The following is a 24,589-nucleotide window of genomic DNA, read 5'->3' on the forward strand; positions in this document are numbered from 1 at the left end:
GATGCTAGGGTCACATGTGAAACTCCTGATTGCAAATTGGAAGAAGTTTTACATAAAGTTCTCAAAATGCATACACAGCAAGAATCTGTAAACATGTTTGATTCTTGGATGAAAAATTAAAAGATAACTAATACGTAAAGGACGTCTGGAACATGAGGCATGAACGCTCATGCTGACGGATGACTCAGAGCTGAATTTTTTTTTTTCTGTGGTTGCAAAACATACATATAAATCTAGGACATGGTCATAGTAGTGCAGGAACTTTCAGGGAGCAAGCTCTTCATTCATTCAGCCAGCAAGCATTTACTGATTAGATAACTCTTTGGTAGAGACTGTGGAAGATGTCACAATCTAGGCCCGTAGCGCAAAATTAAAATCACGGAGCTGTCCACATACGCTAATGAGGAGTCAGCGGAGAACAGCGTATTGCTAACTCCAGAGGGGAGGGCAAGGGAGGAGGTGTAGGAAGGCTCCCTGGAGGAGATGACACCTGAGATAAGTTTCAAAGGAAGAGCAGGATTTGGTGAGGCTTCCTGGAGGAGGCACCCCCTGACACTTGGAGGATTTTACTGAGCAAAGGAGGGAAAACACATTCTCAGCAGAAAGAACGGACTGTGACAAGGCATCACGGTTGGAGAAAGCACAGTGCTTTCACTGTGTACAGAAGAGGTAGACATAAGCTGGGGAGCCAGACACAGGCCAGGTGTGCCAGACCAGTGAGTTTACTTTTTATTTTGAATGTGAAGGAACGGTTTTATGTTTTCACTGCATGCAGTTGTTTTTTTTTTAAACATCTTTACTGGAGTATAATTGCTTTACAACGTCGTGTTAGATTCTGCTGTATAACAGAGTGACTCAGCTATACATATACATGTATCCCCATATCTCCTCCCTCTTGCATCTCCCTCCCCCACCCTCCCTATCCCACCCCTCTAGGTGGTCACAAAGCACCGAGCTCATCTCCCTGTGCTACCGCATGCAGTTTTGACCTGAGGTGATGTTTGTAAATGAAGGACCAGTCTGGACCATGTGGAAGCTAGTGGAGACGTGAGATGGCAGTTCAGGAGACAGGTAAGGAAACTGCTTCCATAATTCAGTCCCTCCTGCTTCCGTGCCTGGACCACAGTGCAAGGTGTGAAAGGGCAAAGTCAGACTCCAGCAAATGAACAGGAAATGGTGACTGACCAACCAACCAGACCTAGAAGATGCTGATGATACATCGCTTTGACACACATTTCCCCAATCAGGAGGATCTGGATCTAACGGCACAGCAATGCTCTCTTCAGTGGAATGGAGCCTCAGTCTCCACGAAATGTTGATTTGCCATAACTCAGCCTGTGGCATGGCCTAGCTGTGGATATAAAATGAGCTAAAATATTTGAATTTGTTTTCTAACTGTAAAGTGAAATATCAAAGGTAGATAATTTTCCTAATACTACTACTAACAGTAAAAGCAACAAATTATCCTGCAGTATAAAAAAACAAACAAAGAAAACAACTATCACTAAACTTCCTTTGATTTATTTGTATGGAAATATGTTAATACAAATGTTTCAGACGTTACATGAAATTTCTAAAAATCTTATATGTTCTGGTATAATGTTATAAGTCATAGTTCTAGTTATTACTTTAAAGTGTATATCTCAGAAATAACTAAATTTCCTTGTCAATTGCATTATTATGAACTTTCATCAAATCTTTAACCGTGGTCATGTTTAAGTCTTTTGTCATTTACAGACAGTTCTGTGTGTACTCTGATGCTTTTGCAAAAATGTTCCTATAAAAGGCTTTCATCTTCAAGGAATTCATGGAAAAGACTCTGACAAGTACAGGTTTCTGGTAACTGACTGCACTGCTGAACTGAATGAATAAGCATTTTCAGGACTCTAATGGAAAACTGATGAACTCATAAAAGTGCTAACAAAAGATCAAGATGAAAAACAATTAATTACATGGGACTCAGTGAACTGATGAGGAAGATTATAATTTTTGTGACTTTCTGTTTGAATAATAATTTAAAAAATCCCACAAGGACTCAGAGGCAAAAAATATACAAATCCATTTTCACTGCAAAGTAAAGGAGCTGTGACAGTGGAGGATGACTGGACTGAATGTCAATGTTATGACACAGTGTGAGTGTGTTTCGTGTTTGGTAATTGCAATCATTGTTGCTTTTGCTGTGGTCATCCGTTTACAATGCTTGGTGTCAGTCTATTTATCTCCTATAAAAATAAAATACTGTGTGTGTGTGTGTGTGTGTGTGTGTGTGTGTGTGTTGAAAAAAAAAGCAACAAATTATCATCGGCTGCTAAACTGAAGATACTTTGAGGAAAAAAAAAAGACAGAATGCAAGATCGAAGTTAACTATTAGACGAACTAAGAAATGAGTGTCAAAAAAAAGACAATAAATTGAGTAACTGAGAAAGGTACACCTGATGCGGAGGCTGATTTTGTTCTGTCCTGTTTTGCTTTTATACCTGGGGAAAGGGAAGGAGAGCTCCGAAGAGAAAGAACAAACCGAGACTTCAAAAAGGCACATCGGTATCCCTTCCCAGGCTCAGGGAGCTCTCACTCGGGGAACACAGAGCAGGCGCACGCCACCTCAGACAGCAGCGGGGCACAGAGTTTGCAGAGAGAGGATCAAGGCCACGGTGGAAACACCAGACCTAATGGCGCCTGAGGGCACTCCAGAAAGACAGCTCGGGGAACACAGGGCTGAGACTGCTCGTGACGGCCGGAATGGACAAAGCAGACACAACAATGACACCGTAATAAAGAATGAGAGAAAATGACAGACAGCGGAGAGACGTGGGGATTTTGTTTGGTTTCTGTTGCTGCTTTTAGAACTCTTTCAAGAATGAGTCAAAACGTAAAAAAACTTTTTGCCTTTCGTTTTTTTAAAGCAGGAGACTGACACAGGTAGAAATGCGCTGGAGGCGGTCATATCACCGGGAACTTGGCCAAGGGTAAGTTATTCCAAGAGAATCATCCCCAATGAAAAGACGTGCTCTCATGGCTGAGTCTTATGGACCCGGTGAAGAAAAAGCAAGGGCCTCTAACCTATTTTGGGAAGAGAAACAATAAAGATAACAGATGTGGTGTTTATCTTAATCTCCCAAAAGAAAGACAAAGTGAAAACAGGACTGTAGGTCATTAACCTTCTTGAAGGCCTATGACAAACTCGATGAAGAGCTAGAAAGATGGCTGGAGATGTGATACCCAGGACGCTGACGTGTGTCACAGCACGGAGACACATCCAACTGGTTGTCAAAAAACAAAAAAAATCCTGGAAAAAAGTGAACGAGGGAGGGCACGATATTATTTCAATTAGAACAGAGACGGACTTCCCTGGCGGTCCAGTGGTTAAGACTTCGTCTTCCAGTGCAGGGGGGGAGGTTTCGACCCCTGGTCAGGGAGCTGAGATCCCACATGCCTCGTGGCCAAAAAACCAAAACATAAAACAGAAGCAATACTGTAACAAATTCAAGAAAGACTTTTTAAAAATGGTCCACATCCAAAAAAATTTTTTTTAAAGAATGAGAACAGAGAATTTAAAAAGTATGTTCTGGAAATCACGAGAATACACTGCACCCTCTGGGAAAGGTTACCTGTGCTGTGTGTCTCCCCGATGCTGATAGGCTCCCCCAAGTCGAGTGAGGATGTAGGAAGGAAGCAGGTAGATGTCAGGAAACGGGACAATTGGACAAGGAGGCTTATGAAGTCTTTACTAAGAGGATGCAGGCAGCACCAGCTCCGTGAAAGCCGTAGTTGCTTATGGTAAATGGGGCCTGAGGAGGGTAATGCTTTAGCTAAGCCCAGCTTGCAAGGTTGGAGGCAACAGGGAGGAGGACGGGGAGGAAGAGTTCTGTCTCATCACCAGTGAGGCTGGACGAGGTCTGCTCACCCTCTGTGTCCAATAGGAGGAACCACTGGAGGTGGACAGATACTTTCGTGTTTCTTCTTCTTAACTGTCCAGAGCTGAACTCATTCGCCCGACAGTCTGGCAAATAAATACATTGAAAATAACAACTTTCTTTTTCTTTTTCTTTCTTTCCTTTTTTTTGGATAAGAGATTGGAGAAAGTCCAAGCAAAACAGAATGTAAAAACAGAAATGGAAGAAAGCAGAAGTACTTTGCTTTGGAGCAGAACATCAATTTATGAATCAGAGAGTCAAAATTAAGAACAACAGGAAATGGCCTGAGTGCCAGGCCCTGTAATACTCAGTCTCCTCAAGAAAGTGGCCCCCAAATCCAAATTATCCTATGGGAGAATCTATAGTCAATCACTTTGTGAGTCTTTGCTACAGACAGGGGCTTTTCACGGGTTATCTGAACCTACTAGAAGCACTGCTTGGACCACATGTTTTTAAATATAACATAGAAGTCCTTTTAGCAGGTTCTACCCTAGGTTTATCTTTTAAATGAGCTTATCTAAATGTCCATGATAAGAATCTCACCTGAGAATTTGTTTCTTTGATCCCATTTCTGTAGCTCAAAAATGGCATAAGGGGATTTAAGGAATTCCAGTTTTCCAAGAAGACACAGTGCCCATTCCCAAGGCGCCCGGGAGCCTGCCAGCACATGGCTTCTGTCGTTACAACGCGACTCATCTATCTCACTTCGATAATAGCACTTAGACATTAAAATAACCGGCTTGTGCCTGCAGTCCCACAGGTGGGTCAACCTATCCTTGACTTTGAAGCAATTCCTGCTTGAATTGACAGCCGATGTGCACAGTTGCTGACTCACCGCGAGAGCTTTTAGATGCCACAGCCGACGCCCACTTGATCTCAAGGACATGAGACCAAGGCCCCAGCAGAGAGAGCATGTGTTTGGGGACAGTTTTCTTCATGAAATAAGTGGGTTTGCCCTGCAGCACTTCATCGTATTTATTTCCCAAACAGATGTTCTGCTTGAAGAAAGACTGTGTACAAGGATGACCCATAAACACGGACGAAGCCTCAGCAACCCCCAGCCCATCACCCACCCATCAATCTGAGGGAGGAGGAGGAGGGCGGGGCCCAACAGCCTTTCCGTTAATTACAGCTCTCCCACTGACTGCAGGGTGTCTTTCCTCAATGATGCCATGCCTTTGTGAGCGTCCAAAGTGCAGAAGAGCAACTTATACTAACTGCATGTGCATTTTAGGCTGAATACATACAACAAGAGTCATGATTACCAGGTGGATCTTGAAAAGCCGTACCATCCAATCAGATGTAAATATATATATAAAAACGCATATATAAGACATATATAAATATATATGAGACATATATATTACATATGAATATATATGCATACATATTGCAGAAGCATTTATATAAATATATAGACATACTATTATAGCCATATGTAGATATATAAATATAGATATTTATATGTATATCTATAAAACTATAAATATACGGATACACATATACATGAATATGTATTAAGAGTGTATGCTATATAAGTGTATTAATAGAGTAAATTATATATATTTATTTACATAATGAGATTGTTTTCAACTGAGCTGACTCCAAGGGTAACTTGTTAGGGGACCTCAATTTTATGAACCAAAATTTGGTATATGTGATCTGCACAGGTTGCTGGTATCTAATCTTGAAGAACACTCCATTTTTGGAGCAATTATACAGAATAAAGGCAGTTCTGTAGTGTGCTGCCTGCACCAGTTAACTCACAGCTTTCCAAATATTAGCGCAGTGGATGAAAATGTTGTTTCACCCCCTACATCACAGGTTCCCAGCCAGGATGGCGTCATGTTTTTCCCCTCTGGAATTTACCTGTTTACGAGCAGAATTTGACAACCTGGGAAGCAGGACCACAGGATACAGCAGGAAGAAAATACACAGAGCACTGGATTCTAATCAAAACTCTCCCACTAACTTGCAAATCATTCTAGGAACTTGGTGTTAAAAATACTGAAATGAGATCACAAATGAGAATCTTTTGAAAATTATAAAGTATAATATGTGCATAAAGGAGCTCTTTCATTCCCTCAATAATCGGTTGTGTTTCCTCTGTGAAGTTCCTAAAGGTCATGGTAGGGAGGGCTTTGGCTTAGACATAATAACCCCAGGCAGACAAGGAGCTTTTGTTAGATCACAAGAGAATCGACTATTTATGTTTAAAATAATATTTGTGTAAAACACATTTAAATACTTCTAGAAGCCAATGTCTATAATGCTGTTTCGAAAATAACTAAATACAACAGATTTTATTACGAAACCTTTTTGAATCCATAAACAACACAGATTTCCCACTCCCGTTTTCATAGATAGGATGTTTCAGCCATTTCAGACCAAGTCACTCCCTTTCTCCCAAGTGAGCTGAGAATTTTAAGTAAAATAGAATTCAAAGCTCACCAAGAACTGACAGTCTCCGTCCTCCCTTCTCTGCTCACAGGCCCAAGTCAAAGATCTGCCTACATCTTCTTGACGCTGATTCCCTAAATGGTCATTTTCATCGACTGAACGTGAAATGATGTTCGTGTCAGTCCCAGCAGCACAGGGAACACGAGGAAATGTGCCTTCGCTCTTCTCCCCTCTGCAGCCCGCGGAGGAATGAGGAATGCTCTCCCCAGAGGACTGAGTGGGTGCAAACAGTACCACCCCTGAAGGCCCGAGCCTCATGCAAGCTCCACATTCTTGGCTCTGCAGTAAAAGGCATCACGTGGAGAAGCACAGACCACTTTTCTTAGGGTAGGAAAAAATGAGTTCAGACAAAATGGCTGGCATTTTTCTCATTTTTGGGATGTCACATTTTGCATTACTCTATTTCAGGGGGAAGGGAGACTTTGTAAATCTGTGTGTAAGTTTGCATGTCACTCTAACACCAACAAAAATAGAAAACAATTGAATTCTTATTTCTAAACTCAGGGCTCCTATGAAACTCTGAATTCCACTCCCCCAAAGAGATGTTACATTTCACTCAAATGGACTCTGTAGAAGTGTCTTCAGATTTGGCTCCTTGAAATGTCAGAACAGGGAAACTGGGGTGGAATGAATTCTGAATTCAGGGGCTAGACCTTTGGAGCTGTTTGTTTCCTTCCCTTCTGTGTTCCAGGAGCTGGGCTCAGGGTCTCTGATGGCTGCTGTGCCAGGTGCCACTTTAAGAAAGCCACAGAGATGCTAAGTAAGGGAAAGGAACTAGTAACAGAAAATGCAGAACCTTGGATGTCCCTGGTTCTCACCAGCCCTGGACCAGCCCAGCAGCGCTGCCTACGCTGCTGCCTTCATAGACCTATCACATCATTTCGTGCACATGAACTTCATCGCACGTGGTTCTGCTACAAAACCGAATTCTATTTCAACCAGGCGTAGGTTGTTCAAAACTGTCTGTGAGTCTATCAGTGTACTTCATGCAACCTAAAAGAATATGCCATTTCTCTCTCTCACGTTGGCACTTTGAAATTCATCTTCATCTGTCTTAACGTGTTCATCTTAAAAAAAAAATCCCATCCACAAACACAGTTTGAATCGATTTATAATCACTGAGGTTTGCCATCGTTCTTAGCCCACTGAAACCAGAAACATGTGGAACTTAAAAGTACGATTTTCTCGGACAATGTTTGTTTTGCTCATTTTCTGTGTATCAGGAAACCTCAATTATGTATAATAATGATCTGTTCCTTCTGTGAATCAAAGATATATTCCTAATAGGCATGAAAGATGGCCTTTCATGTGTGTTCTCGGGTTTTTACTTGCTTAATTTGTAAGCATCAAACAGCCAATGATCACAGCTTAAGGAAAAATATGGGACGATTCTGATTCAGCAGAAGCAACTTTTCACCCCAAGGAGTAATAATCTACTAGTATAAGGTTACCACACGGATCGTTTTAAAATTATAGACTCAGAGGCTATTTGGCCCAGCCGCTCCGCGGCACGTGGGATCTTCCCGGACCGGGGCACGAACCCGTGTCCCCTGCATCGGCAGGCGGACTCTCCACCACTGCGCCACCAGGGAAGCCCTCGTCGACTATTAATAGGAGGAACTTGGCTAGATTAAGTAATTGAATGTTTTCGTTTAACACACAGGAGACCGAAGTCCACAGAGAGGACATTTTTTTTAAAGCCCGTGAAATGAATAAATAAGTGTGATCTAGATGAAATATGAAAGTACTCTTAAAGGGAGAGCAAAAGTCAAAATAGACAATGTACAAGTTGCCAATACAGTACCATCTTGGGAATCACGTCTGCGATTTTCACCCAAGTCACTGTCCGGCAATGTCTGGAGACATTCTTGGTTATTCTTTTTTTTTTTTTTTTTTTTTTTTTTTTTTGCGGTACGCGGGCCTCTCACTGCTGTGGCCTCTCCCGTTGCGGAGCACAGGCTCCGGACGCGCAGGCCCAGCGGCCACGGCTCACGGGCTTAGTTGCTCCGTGGCACGTGGGATCCTCCCGGACCAGGGCACGAACCCGTGTCTCCCGCATCGGCAGGCGGACTCTCAACCACTGCGCCACCAGGGAAGCCCCGTCTTGGTTATTCTTGGTTGTCAAGATGGGTGCGAGGAATGACACGCACCCAGCAGGTGAGGCCAGGACGGACTCCGCAACAAGAAGCGGCTCCAGCATCGGGAGTGGGGAGGGCAGGAGCCAGAAGAAGGCTTACGTGTCTGCTCACTCCTTCGTGGAGTGGAGTCAAACAGCCACTACAGGCTCTGTCCTGGGCTCAACAAGAACTCACGTGGCCCAGATCAGGGGAGGGGGATGAATAATTAAAAGGCAGCCTGACCAGGAAATACAAATGGCTACTGAGAAATGATGCAGAGTGGGGTGGAGCGGGTCAGGCAGGAAGCCCTGAGGAGAGGGGACACACAGGTCCGGGGAGGTGGGGGAGGGAGGCAGGGCGGGGGAGGGTAAGGCGGGCAGGGAACCATTAGATGGGGCCTCGGAAGGGAAGGGAGGCCCAGCCACCCCCCGACCCAGGGCTACAAACTACACAAGTCCCCAGACGGGCCTTAAGACAGGCAGGTGTGTTCACAAAGATTTTGGCCGGGTTTCCCAAAACTGAATAGTGCTGCTTGGGGGTGTATCACAGCCCCAGCAAGAAGGAAGAGGAGGAAGAAGGCCTGAAGTACCAGAGGAAGATGAAGACAGAAGAGAAAGGAGAGAAAAGAGGGAAAGTAAAAGGGAGAAGAAAGCATGGGCAGAATAAGGTCACAGACGGTGCCCAGGGACCGTGGGGGCACTGAGGTCACCAGAGGGGACAGTGTTGGCATAAGAACCTTGGAGAGAGAGGCCAGTGCTTCCCACCAGTGGATCTTTGCTAGAGGAAAGGAAGTCGTTTTCCCCACCCTCCCCCCCAAAGACAGATCTGATTCCCCAGCTTTCACTCCTCACTACGGGGGTCTTACTTGAAGAATTTCTTGTGCTCTGAGATGAGTGAGAAGCAAAAAAAAGTGCAGGAAGCCACCTGTCATATCAAACATGTAAGCGTTACAGGGAGGAGAGGAAAAACCAAATAGGAAGAACGTTTTCAAAGGCTTCATACATAATTTATACAAAATCTTCTGAATTTGTTATAGAGGTAAATAAATTTACTATGTACCGATTTATTTATTTTGGGGGGTATTTTAAGAGACGATATTCTGATTCTTTGGAACGTGGTGTCACTTTTAAATCTTCTTGTGCCTCTGATGATTTATCTCAGAGGTACTTTCTGAGGTTAGATATCTTTCAGTAAACAGCATTCATCAATTTCTGCTTTTTAAAAATGTCTCCAAGTGTTTCTCTAGCTAAGATCACATTTTCTTCCTTCTCTCCTTCCTTCTTCCTAGTTCTTTACTTCCTAGTTCTTTCCTAGTTTTGGGAAACCCAATGACTAAGTTTGCTGAGAGCTGCCTCCACGTCTGACTCTCAAAACTGTTGAGCTAAAAGACAAAGAAACAGGGAATGAAATTGGGTAAAATAAAGTGCGTAACCCTCCTGGACAAACACAGGTGGTGTAAGGATCTTTTACCAGCGCCCTCTCCATTTGCTGTATTTTTCCTCAAGCCCTTGGCCTTGGGACCACACTTTGTGCAGTGAGCCCTCTTTGCTGCTCTCTGTGAGTCTGCTTTACTCGGTGACCCAAAGTGTGATTCACATCGGAAAGGCCCACGTTCCAATAAAGTATTAGATGATCACTGACAGAATGAGACGTAATGAGCTTCTGCACCAGCTGCAGAAGAGTTTCCTCAAGATGATCCAGTGGGATTTCCTCAGAAACACAGACGTCCTGGGAAAAGAGACTCATGTCTCTTACGGAGCCCACCAGTTGTGTGAAAGTTAGGCCTGCAATGTGCACAGTAGCTCAAGAAATGCATTTCCAACGTTAGCTATAACCTGCTCTTTCCTTAGGAACTTGGTCATGTAGAGTTTCATATGGAGAGAGAGAGAGAACTTATTTTAAAGCCATGTTAAGATGAATTATTAAAAAAACTCAAATCATTTTTGATATAGTAATTATATGTATCATATAGTTACTTTCTGGAGTTAGCTGTAAGATATGATTGGGGGAAATTAAAATCGTATTTTCAAAATTCAAGCCCATATCTTTCTAAATGACATCATAACCAATTAATTTCTTATCTTACTCTAATGACTGGGAGTGCAAATTAGATCTGATCATATGTTCTGAATCCTCACAGCTGCTTCTTGTTCATCTCGCTTCAGTGTTAAAACCTTGAGAATGCACTGTGCATATATTTTGAATCTTGCTTCTTTTTTCAGTTTCCATGGCTTCATAAGCGGGACTAGCCTTCATATTAGACGTTCTATGCACTGTCGGTGATGACGACCCATAATAGCGTCTTCCTTACCTGGGACTTGCCTTTGCTGTAACAGGCCTTCTTGGTTGTTTCATCACACTCCCACTCCACAGCCTATAGGAAACACCAAAACGACAAGAGCTGAATAAAAGGACCTTGACTGAATAAAAGGGAAAAAAATAATAAGGTATCGGTAAGCGGATTAGGTAAGGTGGGCGCACCATGGCACCAACGTTTTCCTACTAACATAGAAGTTACACCAAAAACGTGGAATTCAGTCATGTGGGTTTCTACTGAGCTTTCAAATGGAAGCGTTTTAAAGGACTCACCCCCTAAGTATTTTCATTTACGCAGTAATAACGTGCTTTAAAACTAGTCACCATAAGAGAAGCACACACCCTGAGTTGGTGGCTACTTCACTGATTACAGAAACACTCATTTCAGTGAAACTACGGAAGAGATTCATAGGGTGCTGAAAAGAGAAGCCTTGAAACAAACTGATCCAAATCCTCATTTAGAGGTGTATATCTTAGTTTAATAGTCTGTCATTTATCAATATTCACAGATAATGAAGCAAGAGTGAGTCTGCATGTCCTTCCTCCCCAAAGACGTGTATAAATGATGAATGGTCAATAAAATAAACAGCTCATGCAAAAGCCCATCTACTACTTCCGCCCAATGCCAGTAATTTTTATACAGTTATTAGCTCTGGCTAAATACGTAGAGCCACGCCTTTTAAATTTTTTCCCTCACTTTCCAAATCCAAGTCACGCTGATCAGTGTGATGTACATTCTTTTCACATCTGAAGCTAAGCCACAAATGGACCTGTGATTAGTTAAGATAACATACAGCGCCTACTTCACAGGAAGAAACGATACCCGCAAACATTAATGGCCGATATGTTGAGACGGCGAATCATATTTTGAAAAGGTTTAAGCATCTGAGATATTTATTCTTTTCCATTATTTTACGGAATGTGGACTTTTATAGGGCAAAAATGTTTTCTCCATTCTGTCCACCTGTTATTACAATTATGTCCTATCTTACTATTAGAGTTGGATTTCTGAAGAATTCAAGATTTCTGAAGAACCAGTTAAATCACTATCAGAAAAAAATCTAGGCGAGGGACAATTTGTTTTTAATTTGGACTATTGTTACACAATAAACTAAACTAAGCCAAAAAAATACTAATGTCAATTATTATGAAAGAGAATAATGCCTTCACTCTTACTGCTAAAAAGAAGGGTGGTTTTTTTTTTTTGCTAATTCTCTAAACTGAGGAGAATAACAAAGTCATATTAACAACATAATCTAATATCTACTGTTCTCCAAAGAATGTTACATAACAGAGATTAAAACATAAAATGCTGCATCTTGCATATCTTATCTTGGCAAATATGAATTCATCAGAAAAGTGTTCTAGAGAGAACACCACTTCAGTGCCTTTCAAACCGAAACAATACTGTAACTGTTTTCCCTTGTGCAGACTTAGAGATTTTTATCTGTGTCAACATCTGATAAGAGAATTTGTTCATTCTTCCTGTGATGTTTTCCTGTTCATAATGTTTAATGACAACAATAAGGTTACAGCTAATTAGCATCTAATGCAAACAAATGACTTGAATTCCACACTAGAATGACAGATATTTTTACTAGAAGTGATGACACCTCTAGAGAAGAGATAAGAACTTCATGTACGGTTGCATAATTTTATATCCCCATGAAGCACAAATAAAACAAGTGCACTGCTGTTATTCTGAGTGGAGCTTTCCTTTAGCAGATCTCTGTATAAAAGCCCATTCTGTTGTTTTCATTTAAATAGAGATATCCATGCCTTCGCCCTTACTTAAAACTCAAAACAGAATCGATACACTTATGATACATTCTTTAGCAAAGTAGACCCCATAATAACTTGGATTTTATATCATCAAGAGGATTTAGAGTTATATATCACAAAGAGGAATTTGTGCTCTATAATTACTAGAAAAATTATTCAGTGAAATGATTTAGATAAAGAGGAATTCCGAGTGGCTCTCACTGGTTTAGTGATTTTGTTGAAAGTTAAATAGTAAGGCTGCCTTCAGTAAACTTAAAAGCTGCAAGGAGCAGAGTTAGTCCTAGAGTTACAAGAAGAATATTTATCAAATGCCATCAAAATTCTTCAAATCCTTCTGCAGAAATGGCAAACAATCAGCTTCCCAAGTCGGCCTAATGTCCAAGTAACCTTTGCATTTTCAAGATAAACACTGGCCAAGGACTGGGATAGTCATAGAGAAAAATGTGAGAGTTCTCAAAGATATTTCATTGCTTTATCCAGTTTCGCCAGAAAGAGCAACTGCTCATACAAGTTTATTAAGCCAACAGAAAATAGGAAACATCTTATAGATTTTTCTGAAGACGGTTATTAAAAGTAGCAAAGTTACTTTCCTGAGGGATTTTTATTACAATCTATCAACTTTCCAGTAATGTTCAAATCCAGAATTAATTAAAGACCATGATTTGTATAGCTTTTCTATTGATTCACTTTCTACCTGACTAGAAGGCAGGATAAAGGGAAATTATATTAAGAATGGAACTGAACTATCTATTGTAGCTGAACGAACACATGCGATTGGATGTCACAGAATTTGAAAAACAATGGAGTAGGAAGATGTGTCTTTTCAAGACTGGCCTAAAACTGGTGTTCCAGACGAATCGCCTACTGTCTGTTCACTCAGCAAACTAGATTTTACCTATTTGACCACTTGGCAGCAATGGAGAAAAACGCTTTCTCCAGAGAGAAATATGAGTATCAATGGAACTCTCCAGTACCAGATTTCTCAAAGTTACTCAGTTATTCTGTTTGAATTAGATTATGTTTTAACCTGGTCACAACTTTTCTTTATTCCACAAGATGTATTCTAATCAATTAAACTTTTTTTTTTTTTTTTTGCCGTACGCGGGCCTCTCACTGCTGTGGCCTCTCCCGCTGCGGAGCACAAGCTCCGGACACGCAGGCTTGGCGGCCACGGCTCACGGGCCCGGCCGCTCCGCGGCACGTGGGATCTTCCCGGACCGGGACACGAACCCGTGTCCCCTGACTCGGCAGGCGGGCTCTCAACCACTGCGCCACCAGGGAAGCCCTCAAACTTCTTTAATCCAGCCTTCTTGTTCTATTCTCAATGGAGATTCATTGTTATTCTTTCATGCATCATATTTTGGAACAAATCCCACTACTGATTTACGAAGCCATCTTTCTGGTTGACTCCTTCCTTCTAAGACAGTTTTCTACCCACCCAAACCTATGTTTATGACAGTCAAAACAAAGGCTAAGGGGTTCTATATTCTACATTTCAGATCTCAATGCAACACTCATGATCTTCTATCCTGGGGATTAAATCTTTAATTTTTGTCATCTCTTGTCTTTTTCTATTGCACCAGAGCCTCGTAGAGAAAAGGAATCTTAATTCTCTACTCCATTCTGTATTTATTGTATTATCCCCTTCATTATATTTTTCGAAAGCAGACACGTAGCAGTGATAACGTGGTTACTTGGATATCCAAAGGCAATGAGTTTGCAACATCTACATTTTAAAAGACACAGAGTTTCCTGTTTGTGGCACAGCTTTTTTTGGTCTGTAAATAGTTAGAAATAACATCTGTGCTATTCAATAATTTGCAGAGGTGTTGCTTTATGCAAACGCATTCACCATTCTCTATTTCACTAAATAAATATTCATTGAATACCTACTAAGGGCTTCCCTGGTGGCGCAGTGGTTGAGAGTCCGCCTGCCGATGCAGGGGACGCGGGTTCGTGCCCCGGTCCGGGAGGATCCCACGTGCCGCGGAGCGGCTGGGCCCGTGAGCCGTGGCCGCTGCGCCTGCGCGTCCGGAGCCTGTGCTCCGCAACGGGAGAGGCCACGGCAGTGAGAGGCCCGCGTACAGGGAAAAAAAACAACAACAACAACAAAACCTACTAAGTGCAAGACATTGATAGATAATGAATGACAGAAGGAAAAACACACATACAGATAACATTTGCACACATCAGATATTAGTCTACAGTAAAATATAAGTGAATTCGACCAGCCTAGATAACAGCATGCTAAATCTGAGACTGCATCTGTGGTCATTTTCATTGTTACAGGAGCCACGTTCATCTCAGAATCCAGTGGGACACTGGAACTTACGACATCATCGACTTTCAGGAATTGACAGTGCTATGGACAGAGCTAAAAGGAAAGCGAGTAGGTTTACAGAAAATCATTTGACACCTGCCGAAGCCCTGGGGATGTATGGAAGCACCTATTGTTTCATGACACAGTACACACCTCCCTGTTGTGTGCACACATTTGCTCAGGTTATGATAAACAGAGCTGGGATCTCAGGAGTAAATCAGACGTGAGAAAGAAAAAGATTGGCTCCTTTTACGATCGAGTTACATACATATAAATCCACAGTTCTCAGAAGTATAGAAACAAAGTTGTGTATTATTCCATTCTGCAGCGAGAGAAGTTAATTAGACAGGGACCAGCACAGGCAGATACTTTTCATAAAAATGAAGAGAACAACATTCTACGCAGATGGACCAGTACTCTTTCAGCAGATGGCTTTGCTAATTAGATACTGGCAAAAGATAACATTAAAAAAAAAAAAAAAACTAGTTTAATTACACAGTGCCCCAAATTAACAACCACCTGAGGGCTTTTTAAAAATATGTTTGCATTCATATTCTTATGGAATGGATTTCTGTGAAATGCTGGAGAATGTTAAATTGTCATGGCGATTATAAACAAATTGCCAGGGAATGTGAGACTGTATGTGTTCAAAAGAGAGGCACAGTGCAAACGAATGAGAACTTGAAACAACCGTGAGTTTTATTGACCGGACTCGTGTCAATCTAGTTACCCTTGAGCAAAGGCATCTTCTTTGCTAGCGGCTTTTAGTGGTCACACATGATGGGTTCAAAACAAGTGGCACTTGGGAATTCCCTGGTGGTCCAGTGGTTAGGACTCCACGCTTCCAACGCTGGGGCCCTGGTTCGATCCCTGGTGGTCGGGGAACTAAGATCCCGCACGCCTCGTGTAGCAGCAAGACATAAAGGGGTAGAGTTGAGTCACTTCGGAAGGATTTGTCCAGCTTGCCTCTCTGCCTTTACTCCTTAGCAGATGTTTGGTGTATTCGTTCAACTTTAACATCAATTTGCCATACGCCTGCACTTATGCCCATGGCAAATATAGGCAAGTCCATTTCATTCTTACCGGTGGCCTCCAAATCAGAGAAGCGGAAGGGGACCTTCATCATATCTTCTAACTACTGTTTTGGGGGTTTTTTTAAACATCTTTATTGGAGTATAATTGCTTTACAATGGTGTGTTAGTTTCTGCTGTATAACAAAGTGAATCAGCTATATGTGTACATCTATCCCCATATCTCCTCCCTCTCGTGTCTCCCTCCCGCCCTCCCTATCCTACCCCTCTAGGTGGTCACAAAGCACCGAGCTGATCTTGCTGTGCTATGCGGCTGCTTCCCACTAGCTCTCTGTTTTACATTTGGTAGTGTGTATATATGTCCATGTTACTCTCTCACTTCGTCCCAGCTTACCCTTCCCCCTCCCTGTGTCCTCAAGTCCATTCTCTACATCTGTGTCTTTATTCCTGTCCTGCCCCTAGGTTCTTCATAACCATTTTTTTTTTTTTTTTTTTTAGATTCCGTATATATGTGTTAGCATACGGTATTTGTTTTTCTCTTTCCGACTTACTTCACTCTGTATGACAGACTCTAGGTCCATCCACCTCACTACAAATAACTCAATTTCGTTTCTTTTTTATGGCTGAGTAATATTCCCTTGTATATATGTGCCACATCTTCTTTATCCATTCATCTGTCGAGGGACACTTAGGTTGCTTCCATGTCCTGGCTATCGTAAATAGAGCTGCAGTGAACATTTTGGTGCATGACTCTTTTTGAATTATGGTTTTCTCAGGGTATACGCCCAGTAGTGGGATTGCTGGGTCGTATGGTCGTTCTATTTGTAGTTTTTTAAGGAACCTCCATACTGTTCTCCATAGTGGCTGTATCAATTTACATTCCCACCAACAGTGCAAGAGTGTTCACACCCTCTCCAGCATTTATTGCTTAACTACTGTTTTTTGATTCTTACAAAACTGAAGTCATCCAACATTAGAGAAACATCTAACCTCAGACAGTCCCATAAATATGTGTTATAACTATTTTTTAAATCTTTGTATCGAAGCCCAAGATTTTCTTCCACAGAATGATACCAAATCAAACTTCCTTTGATCACTGCCCGGTGGAGCTGCCAACCTGTGAAATGCTCATTGGGGCTTTTTGTTTTCTAATTGGGCTTTTGAAATTGAGGGCTGTTTGTTTTTTTTTTAATTGAGCAGACAATGTATGAGATTCCTAGGGCCTTTGTAACAAAGCACTGCAAACTGCGGGACTTTAAACAATGTAAATTTGTTTTCTCACAGTTCTCAAGGCTAGAAGTCTAAAATCAGCCGGAGTAGATTCCTTCTGGAGTCTCCAAGCGAGAAGAATCCCTTCCTGGCCTCTCCCCGCCTCTGGTAGCTGCCGGCCATCGTTGACCTTCCTCGGCTTCTAGAAGCATCGCCCCAGTCCTCACCTCTATCGTCACATGGTGTTTCCCCTGTGCGTCTCTGTCCAAATGTCCCTCTTCTTATGCAAACACTGGTATTTGAATTCGGGACCGCAATTCAGTAAAACCTTATCTTAGCTAATTACACCTGCAAAGACTCTGTTTCCTAAAAAGGTCACATTCTGAGAGTCCAGGTGAGCATGAATTTTGGAGGGATCCCATTCCACACGGTACAGACGGCCAGACGTCAGGACGTAACAAACTCTGAAACTGACAATGGATAGCACGCTGAGGGCCATGGCTCTGCTGCAAATTAGCTTCCACGTCTTATCAAAACACTGGTAACATTTCCTAAGACTTCGGTTATGTGCTAACCACAGCACTAGGTGCTTTCTATATGTTTATCTCATGTATAAGTCTCTCTCTAATTTTATGTGTAAAATACCATTACGGTGATATTCCGGATAAGGACGGTAAGCCACTTTCCAAAAGCCACAAAAATAGTAAGTGGGGCACCAAGATTCAAATTTGGTAACTTGGAGGGAAGCCTGGGCTCCAAACCACTCTCCCTTCACTGAAATTGTCAAAGTAAGTGACCTTCATTATTGATTGTCACAGTTTCTTTCTTTCTTTTGCCCACAATTTAGAAAAATATATATCGAAAGCACGGAAATGTGTGCATATCTAAGGTCAGAGCTGTAGGCATTCAGTAAATATTAATTAATCATAAAAGCCATCGATTCTCCTGTCATGGAATGTATTCATTTTTAAAGCCTCTGGACCCACTCATGGTCCTAAGTATTGATTTTAAAGGGGACATGATTCATCTAATGAAATTCTAGAGTTAACAACTGTATGGCCAGGGTATGATATAAAAACCATAGGTTGATTTTGTGAAATGACACAACTTGAATATGAGAACACGGTCTGCTCTTGACACAGCACAACATTGTGCTTTTAAAATGGATGTTGAGGGCTTCCCCGGTGGCGCAGTGGTTGAGAGTCCGCCTGCCGATGCAGGGGACGCGGGTTCGTGCCCCGGTCCGGGAGGATCCCACGTGCCGCGGAGCGGCTGGGCCCGTGAGCCATGGCCGCTGAGCCTGGGCGTCCGGAGCCTGTGCTCCGCAACGGGAGAGGCCACAACAGTGAGAGGCCCGCATATCACACACACACAAAAAAAAACACCGGATGTCGAGATACCATCCCCTGCCTGCCACAGCCCTCCAGGGGTCCGGCCCTTCATTCACCTGGAGTCGAAGCCAAAGCCATCTGGAATGTTCTGTGAAGTCGAGCCGCTTATTTGCTCTCTCTCTGATTTCCTAGTGCCCTCACTCCCACACCCTGTTCTGACCCCCGGACAAGGCAGACCTGTTCCCTGGGGCTTGTGCACCAGCTATAGCCCCACTTTCTGGGACCCACACCCGGCTGATGCCTGTGCCTCCTGCGTGTCTTTGCTCAAGCGTTACCTCTTCACTGGGGCCTATATAATTATGCAGGTCAAATGGCGATTGCTCTCCCCACCCCCTACTAGAAGGTGACTTCCACTTGGACAGGCATCTTGTCCTTTTGGTTCACTTCTATGTCCCCAGGGCCTAGAACAATGCCTCACACACAAGAACTCAGTTGTTCAACAATCCACTTGCTGAATAAACGCATGGGTACAGAATGCTCTCCACGCACAGCCTTGGAAGTGGCTCCAGGTGCCTCCAAGTGGAAGGGACAGGTGAGGCTTTGGAGGGAGCCCTTGAGCTGTCTGGGCAAGACCCCCGTGCCCTGCACTTCTGCGGCCAGCGCCCTTCAAGGATTCCTCTTCCAAACCCTTCGCTGCATCCTGACAACAGGAAGAGGAACATCAAGGCGGGTGCAGAATCCACTAGAGCACTAGAGCACGGGTTTCCACGCTTTTTCTGCAGAAGACTCATTTTGTTAAGTAAATTCTTATGCATAATCTCATACAACAGAATGCAAAAGCGGTATGTACTAAATTCTTGTTATAAATAGAATGCAAGATGATAGCATCAAATCATTTAAAAAATGTGAGGCCAAGTGACCACTGAGTCATATAGCACTCTCAGCACCCAGTCATTTCTGTATTTTGTTTCGGCTGCTTACTTTTGAAATAATACTGATTTATACAAATTAAGTAGTATTAAATAAGGTCACCTTTGAACCTCAGTTAATTTCGAGTAGAATTTGAAACGACAGCAGACAATTTATGCCCTGCTCTACAATACCAGGTTATCCAGGTAATATACAATAAAAGTTGCTTCACCGAGGACCGCCAATGCCTTAAAATTTTGTATATGGTATACTTTAATGTAATTACTTTTTAAATAAGAGAGTTAAAACATATGCCATGCATAAAATCCCTTAGCATCTATAGACTTCTGGGGCTCCAGGAAGCATATTTGGTTCTAAGGAACCAAGCATGTTTGATAAGCAATTTAAAGTGCTTGGAATGAACCTGAGGATGGAGAAAAAAACAAAGTAACAGAAAATGAGTTCTAATAACCCTACTCCTGAACATCAGTGAGCCCCTCTAGATGATTTTGTGAAAAAACGTGCATTAGGAAGGAGACCAGTATCAAAGGACATTATAGTACCTGGTGTAATATTCAGAATTATGATTGTCAGACACCAAGGCACCAAACAACTGTTATCCTTCCAAAATGTTGCCATCAAGGAAAGTGTTGCTGGAAGGTAAGGCCACTAAGAGCCTTAAGCTGCTCTTAGTTTCAAAGAAGTTGTTTTCATGGATCCAAGAGGGTTTGGTTTGAAAAATGGCATATTGTCCAATTTGTTGGCCTCAATGTAGGCAAAAGCATCTAATTACTAGAGAGATGACTAGTATTTTTAGACATACATTTGCTAAAGTGTTTGTATATAAAATCAATCAAGCATGGGATAAATGTGTTGAAATCAGAGTGGACTGACTTCTCAAGGACAAGCTGCCTAGCTGAATATTTCCCAAATGTCTGAAAACTGTTGCTTCGAATGCCAAATTTTCAAACATACAATTACGTCCTCCATCACCCGAATGATGCAATTCAAACATCACAAAATTTGTTATGTTCAACAAAAACTGTCATGTTCACTAGAAATTAAATAGATACATAATAACTGAATTAAAATTAGACATTGTAGCTAATGTAACATTTATTCTGCACATGCAAAGAAGTACCCTGAAAGGAACAAAGTGATTATACAGTCATGAAAAGTATCAGACCAAGCTGAGCTTTTTAATACTACTTGAAGACTTTACAGGACAATGGCAAGAGGTCTTGAGAAATCAAAAGTAAAAATATAGGAGGAGCAGGATGTTGGCATGGGATGCTCTGTAGGACCGCAAGCGACTGGAAGGGTAAACAACTTTGCGTAATTAATGTTGTGTTGGAAGTGTCTTCACAAAGCTAACTTTGTAGCGTGCCTTTGACCAAAGCATTCTTATGTAGAGCACTTGGCTACTGGCAGTCACATTTTAGATCCATTGGGAAAACTGAAGAGAAACAATTCTGGCCCTGATACAGGAATGAGTTTCCCAGCCATACAACAAGGTTTCATTTAGGAATACAGTTAAAAGATTCAAAAGGAACTGCATCTCACAAATAACGTGAAGGGCCAAGGTTGTTATTTTGAGGCAACATGAAACAGACATAGAAAAAGACTTCAGCAACCACAGCGTGAAGGTGCAGCAAATAAAGCTGTAGACCCCTGTAATTCTTTGTCTGACTTAGAGTTTTATTTTATTGATGTTAAAAAATATTTTTGTCTTTTCAAGACACATTCGTGATGGTGTGTGTTGGGTTTCTCTTGCTTGAAGCATAAGGTCACTTTTATTGGGTTCATCAGTTTTGGTCCTATACTGTATTCTGGCTAAGTCCTAATGAAGGCATTCTACATGAATTGTGACCTTAATAGTCAACATAAATGTAAATATATGGATGTTTGTTTTGAATTTTTCCATCAATATTTTCTATCTTTTTTTGAAACTAGCTTCATGAAGACAAACAATACTTCATACCCGATTCCTTTTCTCCATGGTTCTGAGTTAGAATGCGTCACGAGATTCACTGAAGTACTTATAAAGGCCAGATTATGGATCCTTACTGGGGAATTATTTTATACTAACCGAACCACTCAATTTATTTATTATTCACGCTATAAACGCTTGCTTCCTGAGATGCACCCTACCACTACAAAGATTGACTTTACTTCAACTTCAGAACATATTGATCTATTTACCAGATGACAAAATATATGGAAAACCCTTTTTAGCAGCCTTATTCAGCATCAGTTCCATAAATTTTAGTTTGCAGCTGAGAGAAATGAACATTAAAATTTGTTTTCTGGTATGTAATATGGGCAGTTAAACTTCTCTCTTATTTTACACAAAATGTGTAACAGGGTGATATACTTCTGTTCAAGAAACATTATTTATAATATTACCACAATGTTAAAGGAGAACTTAATGAACATTATTGATATATTCACTTCCCAGTTAATATTTAAGTCTCATAATTTTATGAATACCTGTTTGAACTTACACAATCAAATAAATAATTTAGCATTCAACAGCAATGTGTGATTTTGCCATTTATTTCTTCAAGAATTTGTCTCTCTTCTATAGTATAATCAGCTTATTTATGTGCCAGGGGGAATATTATCATAACTGTTACTAAAGTCTTTGATGAGAAAGAGCTCTATCTTGTAAACAAGGCCAAAAGTGTTTTAAGTATCAGAATGAGAGCTGGTGATTTTTCTGACATATGCAATGTCTAAGATATTTGGATTGAAAATGGATATTTTTGTTATAATTTTACAATAACTTGAGATAAACATCACTCAGTTCCCCTTTCCATCCGTTCTCAGTAGATCTTTTGCTCTGTGATTAGCCTGAGTTGGTAATTAACTGCCAGGTGTCGCAACTTTACCCAATTTCGTGTGAAGGAATTTGATTTTGATCTCTATGGCTCTGAGTAGCATCCACAAACACAAATCCGTGTATGTCTAGGGATGGGGCATTGTCAGTAGATTTGAATAATGGCCCCTGCAAAAGATATTCATATGCTATTCCCTGGAACCAATGAACGCCACTTTGTAGGGCAAAAATGAACTTTGCAGATGTTAAATTAAATTAAATTAAGGATCTTGAGATGGGGAAATTATCCTGTATTATTCAGGTGGGTCCTAAATACAATCAAATGCTTCCTTATGAGGGAGGCAGAGCGACAGTTGACAGACAGCAAGGAACAGCCAATGTGACCACGAGGCCGAGATTGAAGGCGTGCAGCCACCAGAATCTAGAAAAGGCAAGGAAGAGATTCTCCCCTAGAACCTCCAGAGAGAGGGCGGCCCAGGAGACACCTTGATTTTAGCTCCATAACAATCAGTTTGAACTTCTGGCCTCTAGAACTGTGAGAGAATAAATTTCTGTTGCTTTAAGTCCCCAAGTTTGTGTTAATTTGTTACAGCAGCCCTAGAAAAATGAATGCGGACATAATTACACATGAATTACTCATACGCGCTGTGCACGCGTGCACGCGCACACATACACACAAATGATTGTAACGTCATCAGGTGAAGAAATTCACCTCCATGTTTCTGCAAGACATCTGAGTTGCCCCCTGTACATAGGAAAGATGCAGTTTCTGCTATGCAAGGGCTGTTGGGGGGATACTTGCAGTGGTTCGGGGAGCGCTGAAAGCACTTGGCCCAAGTGCAGTTAGGGGTGAATCGAGGGAAGTTTCCCAGGACGGCAAGTCCTGAGCTCGACTGTGAAGGAACTGAGAGTGGAGGGGCAGATGTTCATAAAAAGGGGAGGAATCGGCCATTACGAAGGACTGGAATGGAAGAAAGTGTGTGTCTGTGTGAGGACCTGAGTCCCTGGGGCGGGGAACAGAGAGGGCCGTGGCTTTCTGAGTTGGAGGCAGCTCTGGACAGGCCTCATGAGCCATGCCAAGGAGTTCTGTTTTTCCTGAACTACAAGAAGCCACAGATAAGATGTTAAGTGAGATGTTAGCACGGTGAGATCAGTAATTGAGAAAGAAGTCTCTGGGGATATGACAAGGCCTGGAAAGGAGCGAGGTAGGTGAACAGGAGATTGGCATAGAGGCCACTGCAGGCAACCAGCGGGCAGATGTCAAGGGCCTGAAATAAGCAGGGACAATGGGATACAGAAGAAGTGCTGAGTGACCAGCCACCTAGTAGTGGGAAGAGCATTGCCTGTTGAAAAAGTAGATGTGAGGGAGGGAGATGCCCACTCACCCCACCAGACAACTGGTGGGCGTCAGTAGCTCAAATCTGTCTAAACTATAATATGAAACTGATTCCACCCACTCCTCTGGCTAGGTTTGGGCTAAGCACTGTGTACAATTCTGGACTGCCTTCTTTCCACCCAACAAGTAACTCCAGTCTTAGAAAAATTACACTACATTTACAATGCCGTTTGAAGTAAAACATAATAGAGCCGTAAATCTACTATCAAAATAGCAAAGTAGTTGACAAAAAACCAAATTCATAGGATGTTTTGATCATCATACTTTTGAATCAAACATACTTTAGTTCATTGGTAAAAATTCTGGTTTTTCAAAACCACCTAAAGAAGAAACAACAACCAGAGAAGCAAACCATATTCATCACGTGAAAGGTACCACTAACATTATAGGAATTCATCGTAGTTCAGTAAAAGAAATTCTTTTTCAAAGTCACACAATAATGACTTATTTGCTTAGAATTCTACGTCCTGAGATAAGCAAGTGAGATGATATTAAAAAAAAATGACACAAATGGAAATGAAAAATGAGGGAAAACTTATAACCCTTGACTTATAGGACATTTAATAAAGCTCAAGAAGTTGAAATTTGTAAGTGGAAAAAATGAGAAAAATACAATAGAAAAGATTAAGCTCCTGTGTCTGTTAGGAAGATTTCTCTTAGATTTTCACACATGTGGAAAATTCTGACAAAGAAACATGCTATTAAAAAGTGAAATAGGGCTTCCCTGGTGGCGCAGTGGTTGAGAGTCCGCCTGCCGATGCAGGGGACGTGGGTTCGTGCCCCGGTCCGGGAAGATCCCACGTGCTGAGGAGCAGCTGGGCCCGTGAGCCAGGGCGGCTGGGCCTGCGTGTCCGGAGCCTGTGCTCCGCAACGGGAGAGGCCACAACAGTGAGAGGCCCGCGTACCACAATAAATAAATAAATAATCACTACAACGCCCCGCCCTCACAAGAGTCACATGAAGCA

At 41.9% G+C, this 24,589-nt stretch overlaps 1 protein-coding gene across 9 annotated transcripts in view; it reads right to left on the bottom strand.

Moving 5' to 3' along the window:
* The window catches only part of SEMA5A (semaphorin 5A), a 491,583-nt gene that overhangs the window by 171,211 nt on the left and 295,783 nt on the right, over window positions 1–24,589 (bottom strand). For 8 of the 9 annotated variants that reach the window (XR_010840079.1, XM_067030787.1, XM_067030788.1 and 5 more), the window contains one exon: window positions 10,803–10,865. Coding sequence is in view for 8 of the 9 variants with exons in the window: in XM_067030787.1 (XP_066886888.1) it covers window positions 10,803–10,865 (63 nt within the window). In the remaining variant the exon portion in view is untranslated. Of the gene's footprint in view, window positions 1–6,365; window positions 6,648–10,802; window positions 10,866–24,589 lie in introns of those variants that run through there. The other variant, XM_067030795.1, reaches the window with a different exon arrangement.

The sequence above is a fragment of the Kogia breviceps genome, chromosome 4 (genome assembly GCF_026419965.1).
Source record: "Kogia breviceps isolate mKogBre1 chromosome 4, mKogBre1 haplotype 1, whole genome shotgun sequence".
NCBI classification, from domain to species: domain Eukaryota; kingdom Metazoa; phylum Chordata; class Mammalia; order Artiodactyla; family Physeteridae; genus Kogia; species Kogia breviceps.